Source organism: Ixodes scapularis, unplaced genomic scaffold, assembly GCF_016920785.2.
Source record: "Ixodes scapularis isolate PalLabHiFi unplaced genomic scaffold, ASM1692078v2 ptg000324l_1___fragment_1__unscaffolded, whole genome shotgun sequence".
Taxonomy (NCBI): Eukaryota; Metazoa; Arthropoda; class Arachnida; order Ixodida; family Ixodidae; genus Ixodes; species Ixodes scapularis.
In genome coordinates, this window is record NW_024609966.1 from 721,448 (window position 1) to 736,367 (window position 14,920).

Sequence of the window (14,920 nt, forward strand, 5' to 3'; positions counted from 1 at the left end):
TTTTAAAAAGAAGCTCAAGCTCTATAAACTGTGAAATTTTCATTCAGTTATCATAAATAATAATAAAAAAAGTTCTCCCCTCGCGCCAATTTTTTTGTTCTCGGGTATTAAAGATGTTGAAAGTCCACCAGCTCGCCTGCATGTTCTCTGTTATTTCTATCAAAGGTAGAGCACCGCACTGCGGAGTTAGAGGTTCAGGGTTCAATTCCTGGCAGTGGATGAAGTGTTTCATGTGCACCAAGGGAACCTGCGTGACACTTTTTAGTGGCGCTCTTAATGGCAAAACCAGCCCGTAAACACATCCTGCATTGAAACATCAGTCGATAAAAGACCCTTTTTGGTCTCTGAAAAGTTGCAACATATCCATACTCAGAGAGTTCCTATAGCTAAGAAACATCTTTCCAGCTTTTTTTTCTGCAGCCTCAACTCATTCACCTTAAACAGCTAATATTCTTCGCTAAAGCAGGTGCTGCTCGTGAGAAGATTCAATTAAGCTCTACATATCAAAAGTATTAAAAAGGACGTCCAACCAAACCCTAATTGGGAACACAACCATGACTGATCTCCGTCGTATGATCACATTCAAATCGAAAGTATTTGTAGAAATAAAAACTGAAAGCAGTGTTGCGAGTTCACCAGGAAAGGAAACTCACTTGAGCCTAATGCGATCCTTTGCATGGTAGTTTTCTTTCTCAAGTTGCTCAGCCATCTTTGTCAGGTTCTGGAATCGCTCCTCCTGCAACAGCAATTTCTAGGGTTGTCTCGGTGGGCTCCATATGAAGCTAACCAGTGCTCAAAGTTCTTTTCAATAGCTCCTATTAAAAAAAAAAAAGAAAGCAACTATCAAATATATCAAACTATTTTCGGTCGCTGCTCTCTCCGTGCAAAGTATAGAAACACTTGAAAGACAACTTCTCAGAGTAGGAATAATTCAAATTCGGGGATAGCACATAAAACGTAACAGGTGGATTTTCTAGGCACTTGCAAATAGTGGATTTTAAGTTCCCGGGGAATTCGAAGACAATAGTTGTTAGGGCCGAATGTTTTTAAAGTGAATGGTGAATAGTTGTTCCCAAGCTATGTCAATTTCAAAGCTAGGTTAATTTTAATCTAACTATATGGGCAGTGCACTCAGAAAGTCCAATGCCTACATTGAGATGGCAACTAGACAATGGATTTGACATAAAACTAAACCTATGAAGATGCTTAGCTATGCCCGATTGATTAAGTGGATTTACAAGACCTTTTTTCTACATGCAGATATTCCTTCTACAGTCACAAATTTGAAAAAACTAAAATCAATAACGATGAACGCAGGTTGCCAGGAACCACTGCCTGACATATATTCTCACAGAATACCCAGAGTTTAATTTTGAAAATTTTACAAAATATAAATATGAACATAATTAAAGTTCCAGTTTCTACACCATGGTGCGTGCGTGCATCATCCCGCTTTGAAAGGGCACCTTTCTAATAAGGGCACGGCTGCAATATTTGTGCCGGCCGCAGTGTTCTCGTTGCAAGTTAGCTCCATAGGTGCCTTTTCTCCACACTGCACCGGTGCTTGGTAAGAAGCGTGCTCAACGAGGCTAACCCAGCACAATCAACACTCTTAAAAATGCAAATACAGTCGCCGACCGATTTTCCGGATGCTGATAATTTGGACTTGTTGGATATTTCTGACATTAAGGAGGAACTGTGATTTACCCGATAGGGGGAAATAGTGCATATTCACGACCAACGTTTCTGACAGATTGAAGTCCAAAAGTTAAATTTTTCTGACAAAATCGTTGCGAGCGATCAGCGGGAATCACCATCACGTCATTGCCCCATCTGTTCTTCCGCCACCGCGATGTGTCGCTCAGCGCAGAAAGTACTCGACCATAATGCTAGAAAAGAAGGCAGCGATTCTCAAGCTAATAGAAAGTTGCCGAATGCAAACAGAGGCATAACCGAAAACGAGGCGTGCAAGCATGACCTGAAGCAAGGCGCTATTTACGGCTTTTTTTAGCCCACTTAGTCGTAATAAAGGCAAGTTTCTTAATCTGACAATTTTTTGGACTGCTCTATTATTCGGATGTTTTTTCGATCCCTGCAAAGTCATAAATAATTGGTTGGTGACTGCAACGCAAAGGGAATCTCAAACGGCGTATTATACAGAACTACTACTCAAAAATTAGGATATTTGCACAATCCTAGGATGTCCATAATAGCCATGTACGTTCCGATGCTCATTGGCAATCATCATTCATTGTTTGCTCGTCTTCCCTCCTTCAAGACACCATTCCACGATTGGTTGAGCTACCATCTCTATAAGCAGTCGCTCTCGCCGTAAATTCTACCATGCCTAGTATGCTCTTTTCTCCACAAAAACCTGTTGCCAAAATCACTGCGTCGCACGGTCCCGTACCGCATTAATGTTTCCTTACTAAGCCGCTTAGAAGCTGCCGCGGAAATTCCAGAAATATTTTTCGTCCACAAAGTTTTTAGTCCCATTAAGACCAATTTCCAAAAATATCTAACTGTCTACATTCGGCGGACGAACCTCCCGTGACCAACCGACGACTTTAGTTGTAGCACTACTGCAATTCAAATGTCTTGCTACATCGATACAAACATAAGATGACCTACCAGGACCATCAAAGCAAGCTCTAGCGAGGAATCAAAACAATATTGTCAAGTTTCGAAGGGACGGAGGCAGCGGCGAATAAAGCTAGGCGAAACATTTCAGGCCTGGCAGGCTCTTTGTAGTCTAATGTGTAGATCAAGATAGTAAGAGCCTCGTCCTTATCTTGCCGTTCGGAAGCTAATATGTCGCATCCTATTCGTCGGGCTTATTACCCCGTATGCATACTCGAAGCAGGTAAATAACACACGCGTGCAGACCACTTTGTCAATTACAAACTGAGCCGTGGTCGCAGAGAGTGCACGGGGCTCGGAAATGCGTCCAGAAAGAGGTTCACCCTGGCGAGAATGTCGGCGCTGATGGCCTCGTGCTTCTTGACAGTGGCCTCGACCTGGGACAGGTTGCTGCCGTAGCGGGGGTCCGACAGCACCTGGATCATCTCCTTGAGGTAGCCCTCGCGCACGGCGCTCTTGCGGTCGAAGCGGCAAGCCAGGTTCTCCAGTTTCTTCTGGCGCAGCAGCTCCTCCCGCAGGGCCACCTCCCGGGCGTGCTCCGCCTCCTCCAGCTGGTCCCAGGCCCGCTGGATGTCGTGCGCCATCTTGCCCTCGGGCGGGCTGTACAGGGGCCGCCCCAGCGCCTTCTGCTTCGTCTGGATGTCGAACAGCAGGGCCTCGATGTCGCTGCGCTCCTTGTACCTGCGTGCCGGCAGCGCCAATGTCTCAAACTCTCGTCGAGCCGCAAAAGGTTAGGGACGTGGCAAACTTTAACATCACACATCCAACCTAGTGAAACTGGCTCTCGAAACTTCCAGCGAAATTCAACGACATTAATTTTTTTTATCGGAATTTCTTGACCTGCATGCGAAAATTCCGAAATGTATAAAAATTATTTTGTGCGGTAGATTCTTTTAAGTTTTAGAAAATGATTACTAATGTTAATGCAACATAAAGCAAACATATAATATTTTAATGGATTAGCTAGTTTGTTGCCCCCATCTGCCAGGTAGCGTCAGCTCGTTCTCAATTAGTGCACACGCGTATAATAGCTAAACTTAGGTCGAACTATTGTTGAACTCTGCATTACGAATTTAAGAAAGTTGAACTCTGTCAAACTGGAACCTCTGCAAGGTTGTGACATCCCTAATTCTGGTGAGTTATGCGAGAAAAACTAGTGTGAGCAAATTTACCGAGATGCGAGCTACAACCTACAAAAGTTTGACTACTATTTATACGAGAAGAAATTAAGAACGAGTTAACGCCACCTGGCAGAGGAGGGCAGCAAGCCAGCTAAGCCAGAACTGCTAAATCATGCGCCTGGGAGAGGAGGTGCGGAAAAGTGAAAGGGGGTGATCGTGTGTGCGACGGAGCTCCGCCCTCTCAGAAGGGCATTCTCCTCAGTGGGTAGCAAAGAATGTCTCGACCGCGAGTTCTGTGTTCCTTGTAGCGAGTCTGGTAGCCATTAAATTGACAAAAAGTATTTACCCTTCGAGGTAATCAATTTTCTGCCTCTTTCTCAAATGTAGAAAAGGAGGGTGAAGACACCCAATATATCCTTCAGAACCCGGCACCGTGACGTCACTACGCCCTTTGGGCAAGGAGCAGGAAAACTTGCCAGCCATATAAAGTTCCTTTGAGTAACTGAAAGACCATTCATTTTTCAGACTTCCGATCCCTCCGAATGTAGCCACAGTGGTCACATTTGTGACACAAAACTAAAGTTTAAGCATTCAGAAGCATTTCAAACTTTAAGCCACCGCAACTGCTTCCGAGCATGTTCACAAAAACCTACGGGAGGGGAAGAACAATAAGCACAATGAACGAGCCTCAGGGCAATACGGCCAACATTTCTGCGTTCTTCAAATATAAAATATGGAAAATATAAAAGATAAATATAAAATATGGAAAATATAAAAGAAATGAAGGTCTCGATTTTCTACACTTAAAACATAGTCTGAAAGTCGTCTTTGCTCAATAGCGGGTCATGTTAGTAATGGCTCGTTACAGTGAACGAGCAATGGCTTTGATCCACAATGTCACCCGGAAACACACCAATCCACCACTACACACCACATCAACTATTTCGTGCTATATTGATGAGGCTAGCGTAGTTTCTGCAGTGCAACAAAACTGTCAAAGCAACTTCCGCGAGCACGTGGCTTCATTCAGCGCCTCCTTCGCGCGAGAGTGTGCGCGAATGGAGGCGCGAGACGAGGCCCCGTGCTCTCTGTAGGGGGAAGCTTTCGACAACATAGCAGAAGGAGAGGAATGCCGCCAGAGCGGCGTGTGGGTGCGGCTCACTTGGGCGGTTTCTCAACGGTGCGATACTCCTTGAAGCGCAGCAGCTCCCCCTGGATGCCCTCGAGGGAGTTGGGGAAGCGGCGGTCCTGCAGCTCGGCAGTCTTGGCCTGAATCCACTCGAGCAGCTTGGACGTCAGACGCTCATACCAACTCTTCTGCCGGTCTGCGTCCATCATCTGGGCCACAATCTGCACGGGCGACGTGCCGGTGAGCGGCCAAAGTCACCGATTTGCAGAGGACGGGGAAAGCTCGAGGAGGGCATCAAACGTTTCTTCGCATTGGAATGTTGAGGGCTTAGATTCTGCATCTGCCGTGCCTCGTAACAGGCCCAAGGAATAAATCGAACCACCTCAAGATGTTTACGGTGCGACCAATTTCAGGTGTACAGAACATTTATAAACCACAATGAGCCTGTCAGATTGCAGGCACTTCGGTCGGGAACTATTTAGTCGAAACCATAGCTTGTGAGAGTGCAAAAGAAGGATGTTTAATTAAAAGCATCATATACACACTGTGCCAAATCGTTCAAAACGCCCAAATCACGATTCGTAGCTTTGTCTTTAGTTAATCAACCAATTAGTTGTATAAGCATTTCGAACTAATCCCCACCCCTAGCAACACGTGGTTTGAGTAACGCTCGAAAACTCAGGAGAGAAATGAACTCACGTTGGCAATCCTACGGCCCTGCTTCATCTCGTTCTTCATCCGGGCAAACGTGTGGTAGTACGACGCCACGTACGTCATCACAGACTTCTCGTCGGGCTTGTTAGTGTCAATGTCTGCGAGCGTATTATGACAGGAAAATATACGAGACTGCAAACATTTCCAGTATCAAACACTCATTCTTAGGTATGAGTTTTAAAATTTTTTCAGATGCTATATCTGGATATTAAAGATGTAATGAAGACTCTTAAAATATGCTTAAAGACATTACCATTAAATACCTAGGAAGCACCCACTATTAACATCTCTTAAGTTGGGGAATTCTGCAAATAATATGTTAAGTGCCCTATTTGCCGGGACAAGCGCTGATGTCTAAGTTAACCCAGTTTTCAGTGAAGTTGAGGGGGGTACTCCCCTAGTATTTTACGGTATATGCTAAGTATGCTTAATATGTCTGGAAACATTCTGGGTGCCTTCATAAAGCAAAAAGCACGAGTGTGCTAAAACAGTAAAAGCTCCCTACTTTTGCTTACCATTGACCAAAAGATAGCATTGTGCATTCATGTTTTCTCAATAAGCATGATTCTGATTTAGTAAAACTACCTATGTGCATATTCATTACTCTGATCCAGAAGTTTCACCGAACATCTCACACTCATAGATGTCAAGTCAAATTGGTTGAATGGATATTCAGGTTGCGCAAAGTTAATGCCACGAAATAAGGCAACTTGTCTCACTACTGTAGACAGGCAGTTTTGGCAGAGCAGTATGGCTGTTAACCTGGTGGGCCTTTTAATGTGCATTGCACAGTGCTGATCACACATAAACAAGAAGGGAAAGTGAATTGTGATACAAAATCACTGTCCCTTTTTGTTTACTAACAGAACCACTTTTTCCGTTGTGATCTGGATGAGCATCGCACCAGTGGGCCGGTGTGTACTGCTATTGCCTGATGCATGTCGAAGACTCCAGGCTAGCAGAGGTGCTGCACTAGCTAAATATCTTATCTACATAATAAACTAGTGTGACTGCACTACAAAGGCATATCAGACTTACGCTGTTTAAACACAAACATTTGTTGTTTTTTGCACCACACCTAAAACAGAATTGTTTACAATTACTTTTGTAAAATGGTTTCATCTGCACCCCAAATTACTACCGCGAACCTTGTACATGTCCCCAAAAGTTTTTCTCAGACAGGGAAGGGGGAGGGACACTGCCTCCTCCTTTTCCTCCTCCTCCCCCCTCCCCCAAGCCAACTTTATTTTTTATAGGAAGAAACACACCAGTTTTGACACAGAAAGTGTTAGTGTCACAGCAATGTCACCATGATGTTATAATGTAACATGATACCATGTGGATGTCATGACATCACAGTTAGGTCACAGAGCTACTATGACGTAATGGTGACGTTGCCACAATGTCATCCAGATGTCACCGTGATGCCATGTGAACATCCTAACGTCATTGTCACATGACATCATGATGACATCGTCATCCCATCATGATTACATCATGTGGACGTCGCCTTGACATCCATGTGGTGTCAAGGTGACGTCCTGGTGAGTAATGACATCTTGATGTCATACGACGTCACAGTTCCTCGTGTCATTATGACGTTACCAGCACCATGACGTCACGCGTCTTGAGGTCACATGACACCGTGACATGTGACACTATGGCATCATGTGTACATGACATCACATGACTTTGTGACATTGCAGTGTCACGTGACGTCATGATGTCATGTGATATCACAATGTCACATAGAATTACGATGTCACTTGACACTGTGATGCTGCGTAACATCATGAAGTCAAGTGACTCATGTGATATGACATGTGACTCAGTCATGTCACGGGACATATCGTGCGACACCATGATGTCGCATTACATCATGATGTGTGCGATGCCAATTACATGACCTCATGATGTCACACACACATAGCATGCACTGAGCTCATTCACAACATTCTGCGCTCCCCGGCCTTTATTAGCATGATCAAGCTAGTTTCATTTTAAGGAAGAAATGCATCACCATTGGTGAGATAGCAATTATTTTGATCAGTGACATCAGATTCGTTCGCTAGATTAAATCTGCCTGAGATTCCACTGCTGCGCCCCAAGCCTGAACCATAAACCTGCCCCTGGACAAAGGCCATCCGAACCTTCGGCGTCGAGAAGCCTCGGGATGCCCAGTTCCCTCTGTGCAACATTGAAGGCGTTGTTGAGGTTGTCAATGTGGTCGGCTGGTTGCAGCGCGTCGTAGTCAATCAGGTCCGGCCGATGTGCATGGATCAGGGCATTGAAGCCCATGCCGCTGCGCCAGCTGGAGCTGAAGTCTTGGATGTTCACCGACGGATACCTGGAAGAGTCAGAACACCGCAGTTTAGCCTCACCTTTCAAGGGAATGTGCGGTAAACAAATTGCCCATCTTTACACCACAGTGTGCAAAGAAGTGACAGCAATACCTATTATTGAGTGTAGTTCACTTTTATGAATACCGTTCTCATAATACTAGATCACACACCGCACAGTCTTGTAATCACCGAGGTATGCAGGGAAGGGAATGCACACACAAGTTAATGTCCTTGCCTAAAACTAAATTGAGACCGTGATGGGTGGTGCTTTAGATCCGATAATAGACACAAACCAAGTTCTACGGAGGGGAATGTCTAGTGGTGTGCCCCGCCAACCGTAGAAGACGAAACTGTCTGACAAAAGACAAATGCGCGCATGTTGCCCGATGTCACGCAGTGGTGCATGCGCAAGCGCCCGTGAAACAAAGTTTCTTGCCCGACATAAAGGCGATGCCACGAATGCAGCTAAGAAGTCCTTTCAACATTGGGATAGTCACGGCATCGAATCAAAAATGCATTAATTTAACTTAGAATTAAGCTGAACGTTAGCCCATTAAATTTAAAGGTTGGCTACTAAATTTAGCTGAAAGTTAGCCCCCTTAATTTAGCTGAAGGTTAGCCCACTTAATTTAGCAAAATGTTAGCCCACTAAATTTAGCTTAATGATGGCCCACTAAATTTAGCACAGTGTTAGACTGCTAACATTCAATAATAAAATTTAGCTGAATGTTAACCTGTTAATGTTAGCAGAATGTTAATCCAATCAATTTAGCTAAACATTTGCCTTCTAAATTAAGCTACACTTTAGCAAGCTATATTTAGCTGAATGTTAAAGGGAAACTCCGCTCAATTCCGAAGATTTCAGGACAATGAGTAATTTCACATTAAAAAGCAGTAATAAAAGTCACTGGATCATTTGCCTCACGAAAAATGTGATGTATATTGTTCAATCTTGCTTTAAACACGAGCAGAAATTGAAAACGAAAATTCGGCTCCGTTTGGCAACATTGGCCTCGGGCTGCCAAGAACATGGCTATTACATGCTACGAGATGTCACGTGATCCTTTACGCAACGACCGGTGGGATCGGGACGGGCGTGTGCTAGACGCAAGTGTCGTCTGCACCGCACTCTTCACCACGTTTTTGGTGTCTACGACATTGGACGACTTCTGCAGAACTAAGGCATAAGTCTGCGCACATAGTGTCTGTAGTGTTAACGAAACTCCAAGGGACAATAATTATAAACGGCGAGATGACGACGGCGGTTGAGACGCGGGAGATGCCGGGGATGGCCAGACTGCTCCCAAGGAGCAAGCTGCGCAGGCAAGTTATGCCGATCAAGTGGACACTGCTGAGCACCGAGAGGGAACGTTGCTGATGTCACCTCCGCTTGCCCGGAGAAGTAAAAACAAGCGAAAAGCGGCAATGGTGATGACGTTTAGCTGAATGTTGGCTACGCCCCCGCCGTAGCCTTGACTGCGCTGTTGGCTATACCTCAATTTGCCCGCTCGAGTCAGCCGATTTCGGCAACTTGGCGCATTACAGAGTTTGCTGCACCATTTAACCCCTTAAGTGCCTTGGACGAGCTGAGCTCGTCGGCCACTTTCTGGCTAAAAATGCCGTGGACGAGCTCAGCTCGTCCAGTGGTTTTTTTTCGTTTCGGTAGCCCTCAATTCCACGGACAAGCTAGGCTCGTCCAAGTAGTTTTGCGGCACTGATCATAGATGGCAGCACTCATTTTAGTTGACAAATATTTTTTTCGCCTCCGCCGATTTTTGCGTAATAAACTTTTCAAATTTTATGTGTAATACTAGAGAAATAACAAATCAAAATAATATGGCATTTTAGGTTACTTTTGAAAAAAAAGGTTTGGCACTTAAGGGGTTTCTTAAACATTTGGAGAGAACTAGGTTGTCATACTTGACGTGTGGTCTTCTTAGGTGATACAAAAAAAGACTGCATTGTTTTTTCCAAAAAATGAAGAGGAGTTGTCCTTTAACTAGGTACTCATTTTCCTGAGATAGTAAAGCGCAAAAACGACGAGAAAGGAAGTATGAAGGAGACAGGAGAGAGCACTATAGCTATAAACAGGGCTTCTTTATATACTAGCTATAGACAGACAGCGCTATGCAGAGTGAAAATTCGTCTGCTTCTTTTGCAGGGGTTGTGGTGACGTCAGAACGCCGAGCTCCGATTGGCTATGATTGAAGGATAGTGGGTAGACATCAAGGCAGCTTGCTTTGAGGTCTAGCCACTATCCTTTAGTCAGAGCCAAGCAGAGCGCAGTGTTCCGACGCCACCACAATTCCCCCGCAAAAGAAGCAGACGAACTCGCTCTCCACATGGATAGCACTCTAGACAGGAACGAGCGAAACAGCTCTTTCCTGTCTCTCTCATATTTCCTTCCTTGTTGTTTTGCACTCTATATATTTCCGTATGTACAACCAACTAGCCCGCCAGATGATCTTAATTCACTAATTTTAGCTGAATGTTGGCTCAACTAAATTAAGCTGAACGTCGGCCCGCTATATTTTAGCTAAACTTTATCTCGTTAAATTTGGCTAAATATTGGCCGGCAAACTTTAGCTGAACGTTGACCCGCTAGGTTTAGCTAAAGGTTAGCTTAATAAATTTAGCGGACGATGGCATGGTATGGACTGCTATGTTGGGTGACCGCATCTTTGGCGTACGAAAGAAATATTCAGTTCAAAAATGCACACTTAACCCAAGTACTTCATTCAGTTCAGTACACAAGCCCCTTTCTTGTTCATTTTTAAACCGATGTGTGCCAAATACAGTAATATGTAAAGAGCTTTCTCTGTCAATACATTCTGCTTACACAGACGTTTGTCTGTGCAAACAGAATGTATTGACAGGTGGAACCACAGAGAGAGCTCTAACTTTGTTCTATGGGAGGTAACATTTTTTTTTAATATGTCTATTTTCATAAAATGTATTCTGTATCATTCTAGACTTCTTCCACTCGCTTAGCACTCATTTCGCAACTATCCACGAACGTTGCAAAAAAAGTAGATGTGAGGCTTCACTGAGAAAAAATGACAGGACGGCAGAGATGCATTTTAAAATGGCACGTCTGGATACCTTAGGGCTATGTGACGCAAATCTCAACTTTTCTCCCGTTAAAATGCGCTCCGCATGAAAATAATCTATGCCGATCCTGCTCACCCTGCTGTCTTCCTCTGGCACCAAAGCAACAGAGCGTCCTTGGCTGACTTCTTCTCACTGCTTTCGTCATCTTCATTCTGCAACAATACAACAATACACAAAGGAACTGTGAATGGCATACTAATACATACAGAAAGCAAAAATTATAGTAAAAAAAGTCAAAACGGGCTTCAATGAAGGAATACCTTTTGTGAACTGCTTGACCAGAACATCACTGGCCCCCTTCTATGATCAGTAGGCGAGTGTGAATCTAAATTCAATGGCCCAGTGTCATCTCTAGCACCGCAAAGAGAGTTGGTATGGCTTACACTTGCCCTATAAAGGCTATGAATGATGCAGCACAATTTGCACACCCCTAACAACCGGTGTTTTTATAAGCAATTTATAAAGTGTCCACTCACAGCATTTGCCCATAATTTTTTTATCAACTACCGTAAAATCCTCACAGATGACACAAGCTTTTTTGGAACAAATGCCACGAGTCTACTTTACCGAGAAGTGTGGGAAGAACCAATCGCTATTGTTTACACTGAATGATGGGAACTGATAAGGTCTTATTTTCATTGCAGAACACAATGAGCACCTGGTCATTCGCTTCTCTTCTGCTGCCAAAGAGAAAGATAGGGCTGCATATATGCCCTGGGACAAAGTAGATGCAAGCAAAAGCTCGTACCATCTGTGGAACTTTACGGTACAATGCAGAACCATCATGGGTAGCTGCATTCTTCTAGAATATTAGTATGTAGTACAGTTAGCTCACAATGTCAGCTGCCGCTTCAAGCTTGACCCCGTGCCAATTCTCTGTACCCCAATTAAGATTGGTAATATACTTTGCGTTTCTATATTTTTTCTTCAGAGCCAGATACTATCGTTCTGAAGCCCCCATGAAAAATTAGTAGAGTGATAGACAAACAAAGGGAGTACTACTTGGCTACAATTGACTGCATACGCAACATAAACTATAGTAACAGCACTACAAGCTGCTATTAGTATTTTCATTACACACACATTTAAAGTGCCTCTACAGGCCTTCCAAGTTTACCAGTACCAGCCCCCGAGGATATAGTAATCGTACATACCATAGTATTTTTTTTTCTTTTTTAAGCGAGCTTAAGACAAAGAGCTTTAATAGCAAATAATGATAAAGAAAGGCAGATGCAAGCAAGACGAACTCACCACGTCAATCTCTATGTCCTGGATCTGGAAGCGCAAGATGATGGTCCAGATGAGGCCGAGGATGAGCCGAGGGTTTCCGTCCACAATGTCCTCGGCCCCAATGCTCTCCAGTCGCACCTGGGCACAGTTCGGAGCACACAGGTGACGTCCACTTCCAGAGGTACCCATCGCAATAACAAGCACCGTAAATGGAACAAATTGCTTAAATTTGCGAACTCACGTAAGTAGACCAAGCAAGAAAACAAAGCCCAGCTGTATCGAAAGAATCTCACAATAATGTAAGATGCTAATAAGCCACCATACTTCTTCAAGCGAATGATTGGCTCGCTTTCTTGTTTCTCTCGAAATTCTGGAACTAAATGTTAAAAGACCTTTTCCGAAAGGGCTCAAAAAAGTGACTCCAAACAAACTGAGCCCCAACAATGAAAACGAGCAATTACGTAAAACGATTTCGAGCTCCGATACTTTCGATAAAATAAAATTATTGATCGGACTTAAAATAAAAACTTACAATCAAAGAGAAGCGATCAATTGTGTAACTGAGAAGTTCTAAAACTTGGCTATCTTTAGGAGCCTGCAAAGAATGGCGGCCGCTGAGGAACAGCTCCCGGTCTCGACATTGAAGCAATAAAAGAGAGCAGAAGAGACCTTATAAACAATAATGCCCATACTAAGGCATGGACAGCTCACAGTTACGCATGAATCTACTAAGATAGTACTCAAATAGGAATAACGTTTCAGTTGAAATGTGCAGCTCGGGGAACGTGTGAGGGTACTGAGAGAATCCCTGGGGCTCCTAAAGTATGAGAATTTATTGTCAAGTTCAAATAAGACCAATTGAAATTATATAAAAATTGAACCAAAATAAAATGAAAATTTTGTTAGTCGCCATACTATCTATAGGAAATTTTCTCATTCATTGTGAAACAAACAGAAAAATATAAAACACTAACTCTCGAAAAACATTTTTTAAGGGGGGACACTACCCAAAAAAGTGAATGTTTAAACCATTTGTCTGATTTAAATTCCATTTACTGGGTTTGTTTCTGTTCATAATGATAACATTTCTCAACATGAACTGGGTGAAGTACAAAAAAAATAGCAAATGTTAAAAGATGAAAGTGGGCATGTCTGTGTAGGAAAACTATTGTTTTGAAATTACTACTTATAAATTTGTCATTTTCATGTGTTATCTTGCTTTAGGACAGTTCAGAGCAGATAACTATGGAGCTATATTTCTATATTATGCCATATTTCATGACAAAAAACCACATAAACACAAATACTGTTTTTTAGATTTCCATCCTTTGTGCAAAATTTTAGTTCTTGAGCATGAAAAATGATAAAAATAAAAAATACAAGCTCATAGTTGTCTTCCCCTTAAAATTTCACCCCAGAAAAGCTCATAAAAATGAATCCAAGTTATGTAATAACAAAACAATAGTTTCCCTAAAGTGAAATCTATGCCAATAAGTGGAATGTAAAAAAATGTGTTCAGCATCGGTAGACTGAAAATAAGTTATAAAAATTAACCATACACTGTAAACTAATGAAACTTTCTGGGAATACTCTCTAGATGTTGGTGGATGTAAATATGGCATTTTTCAAAATCAACCTTTTTTTGCAGAAATTGTTCTTTCTGGCTAGTGTCCCCCCTTAAAGGGGCCCTGCAATGACTTTTTAACTGGTTTTTAATTTGCACTGAACCTGAGCGTACTGAACGTAGTAACCTAATCCAACTTTTCTTTTCTCAAATTTCGCTTTATTTTAAAAGTTATAGGCAAATTAGAGTTACAAAAACAAGCAAAAAATAACCTCCTTCATGACGTCTTAGGTCCTGCCTTGAGTGGCCTTGAACTCGAGGAGGAGTAGTGAGCTCATCGAGTGCACACGGCTGCCGCACTCCGTGTCGACGGCATCGACGGCTCGAGAGGGCGCCACTAAAGCATGTGTTGGATAGGCTGTATGAAGCGGGCGGCCAGGGCAGCTCGTATTTCATTTGCTGCGCGACTAAACACTAATTCGGCATAAATTTTTATTGGCCACAAACGACAGCAAACACCGGGTAAAGATCAGTTCAGAACGGGAGCCACTTCGCGCTGACGCACCGCCAAATGGTTAAATCGCCAGCAGGGCCCGCGCCAAAGGCCTTCGGAACGCTCGGAACCGGTCGAATTCTTGAGCCGGTATACGACCACAGCGCCGCCGCGTACATCCGGTACCTTTCTGCGCTCCTCGTTTGTCGTAGCCTCATCCCACTAGCCTTTTCTAGTATGCGCCGTTTTTTTTCGCCGCTTGGTGGCGGGTATGTCGACGGGTCATTTCTCGTTTCCGTACTTTCTAAACTGCATTTGTTTCTTTTCTGATCTAAAATAGTGAACAAAAACTAATTTCATACATAATTGAAACGGTTCGCGACACTTATATTTTGTATCTCGACTAAAAAAAAGCTCTTAGCGGCTTTGACCAGTGGCAAGCCCAGGACCAAAGATGTCACATTTTGCGCGCTTTCGGTACCGCGGGTCGCCCTCGTCGGTGGAGGAGGTTTCCGCGTCGTCCGGTTAAAATATGACGCACTGATATTTAGTTACTCTCTCCGTGCCCGCTGGCTT

General features: G+C 43.5%; 1 protein-coding gene across 1 annotated transcript in view; it reads right to left on the bottom strand.

Annotated features, from left to right (window-relative positions):
* The window catches only part of LOC115308697 (spectrin beta chain, non-erythrocytic 1), a 309,133-nt gene that overhangs the window by 172,726 nt on the left and 121,487 nt on the right, over nt 1-14,920 (bottom strand). Inside the window, exons 4-10 of the mRNA XM_040214208.2 lie at nt 12,309-12,425; nt 11,133-11,209; nt 7,755-7,951; nt 5,590-5,702; nt 4,924-5,111; nt 2,964-3,321; nt 654-736 (exon numbers count right to left, since the gene is read on the bottom strand). Of these exons, the coding sequence (XP_040070142.1) occupies nt 654-736; nt 2,964-3,321; nt 4,924-5,111; nt 5,590-5,702; nt 7,755-7,951; nt 11,133-11,209; nt 12,309-12,425 (1,133 nt within the window). The remainder of the gene's footprint in view (nt 1-653; nt 737-2,963; nt 3,322-4,923; nt 5,112-5,589; nt 5,703-7,754; nt 7,952-11,132; nt 11,210-12,308; nt 12,426-14,920) is intronic.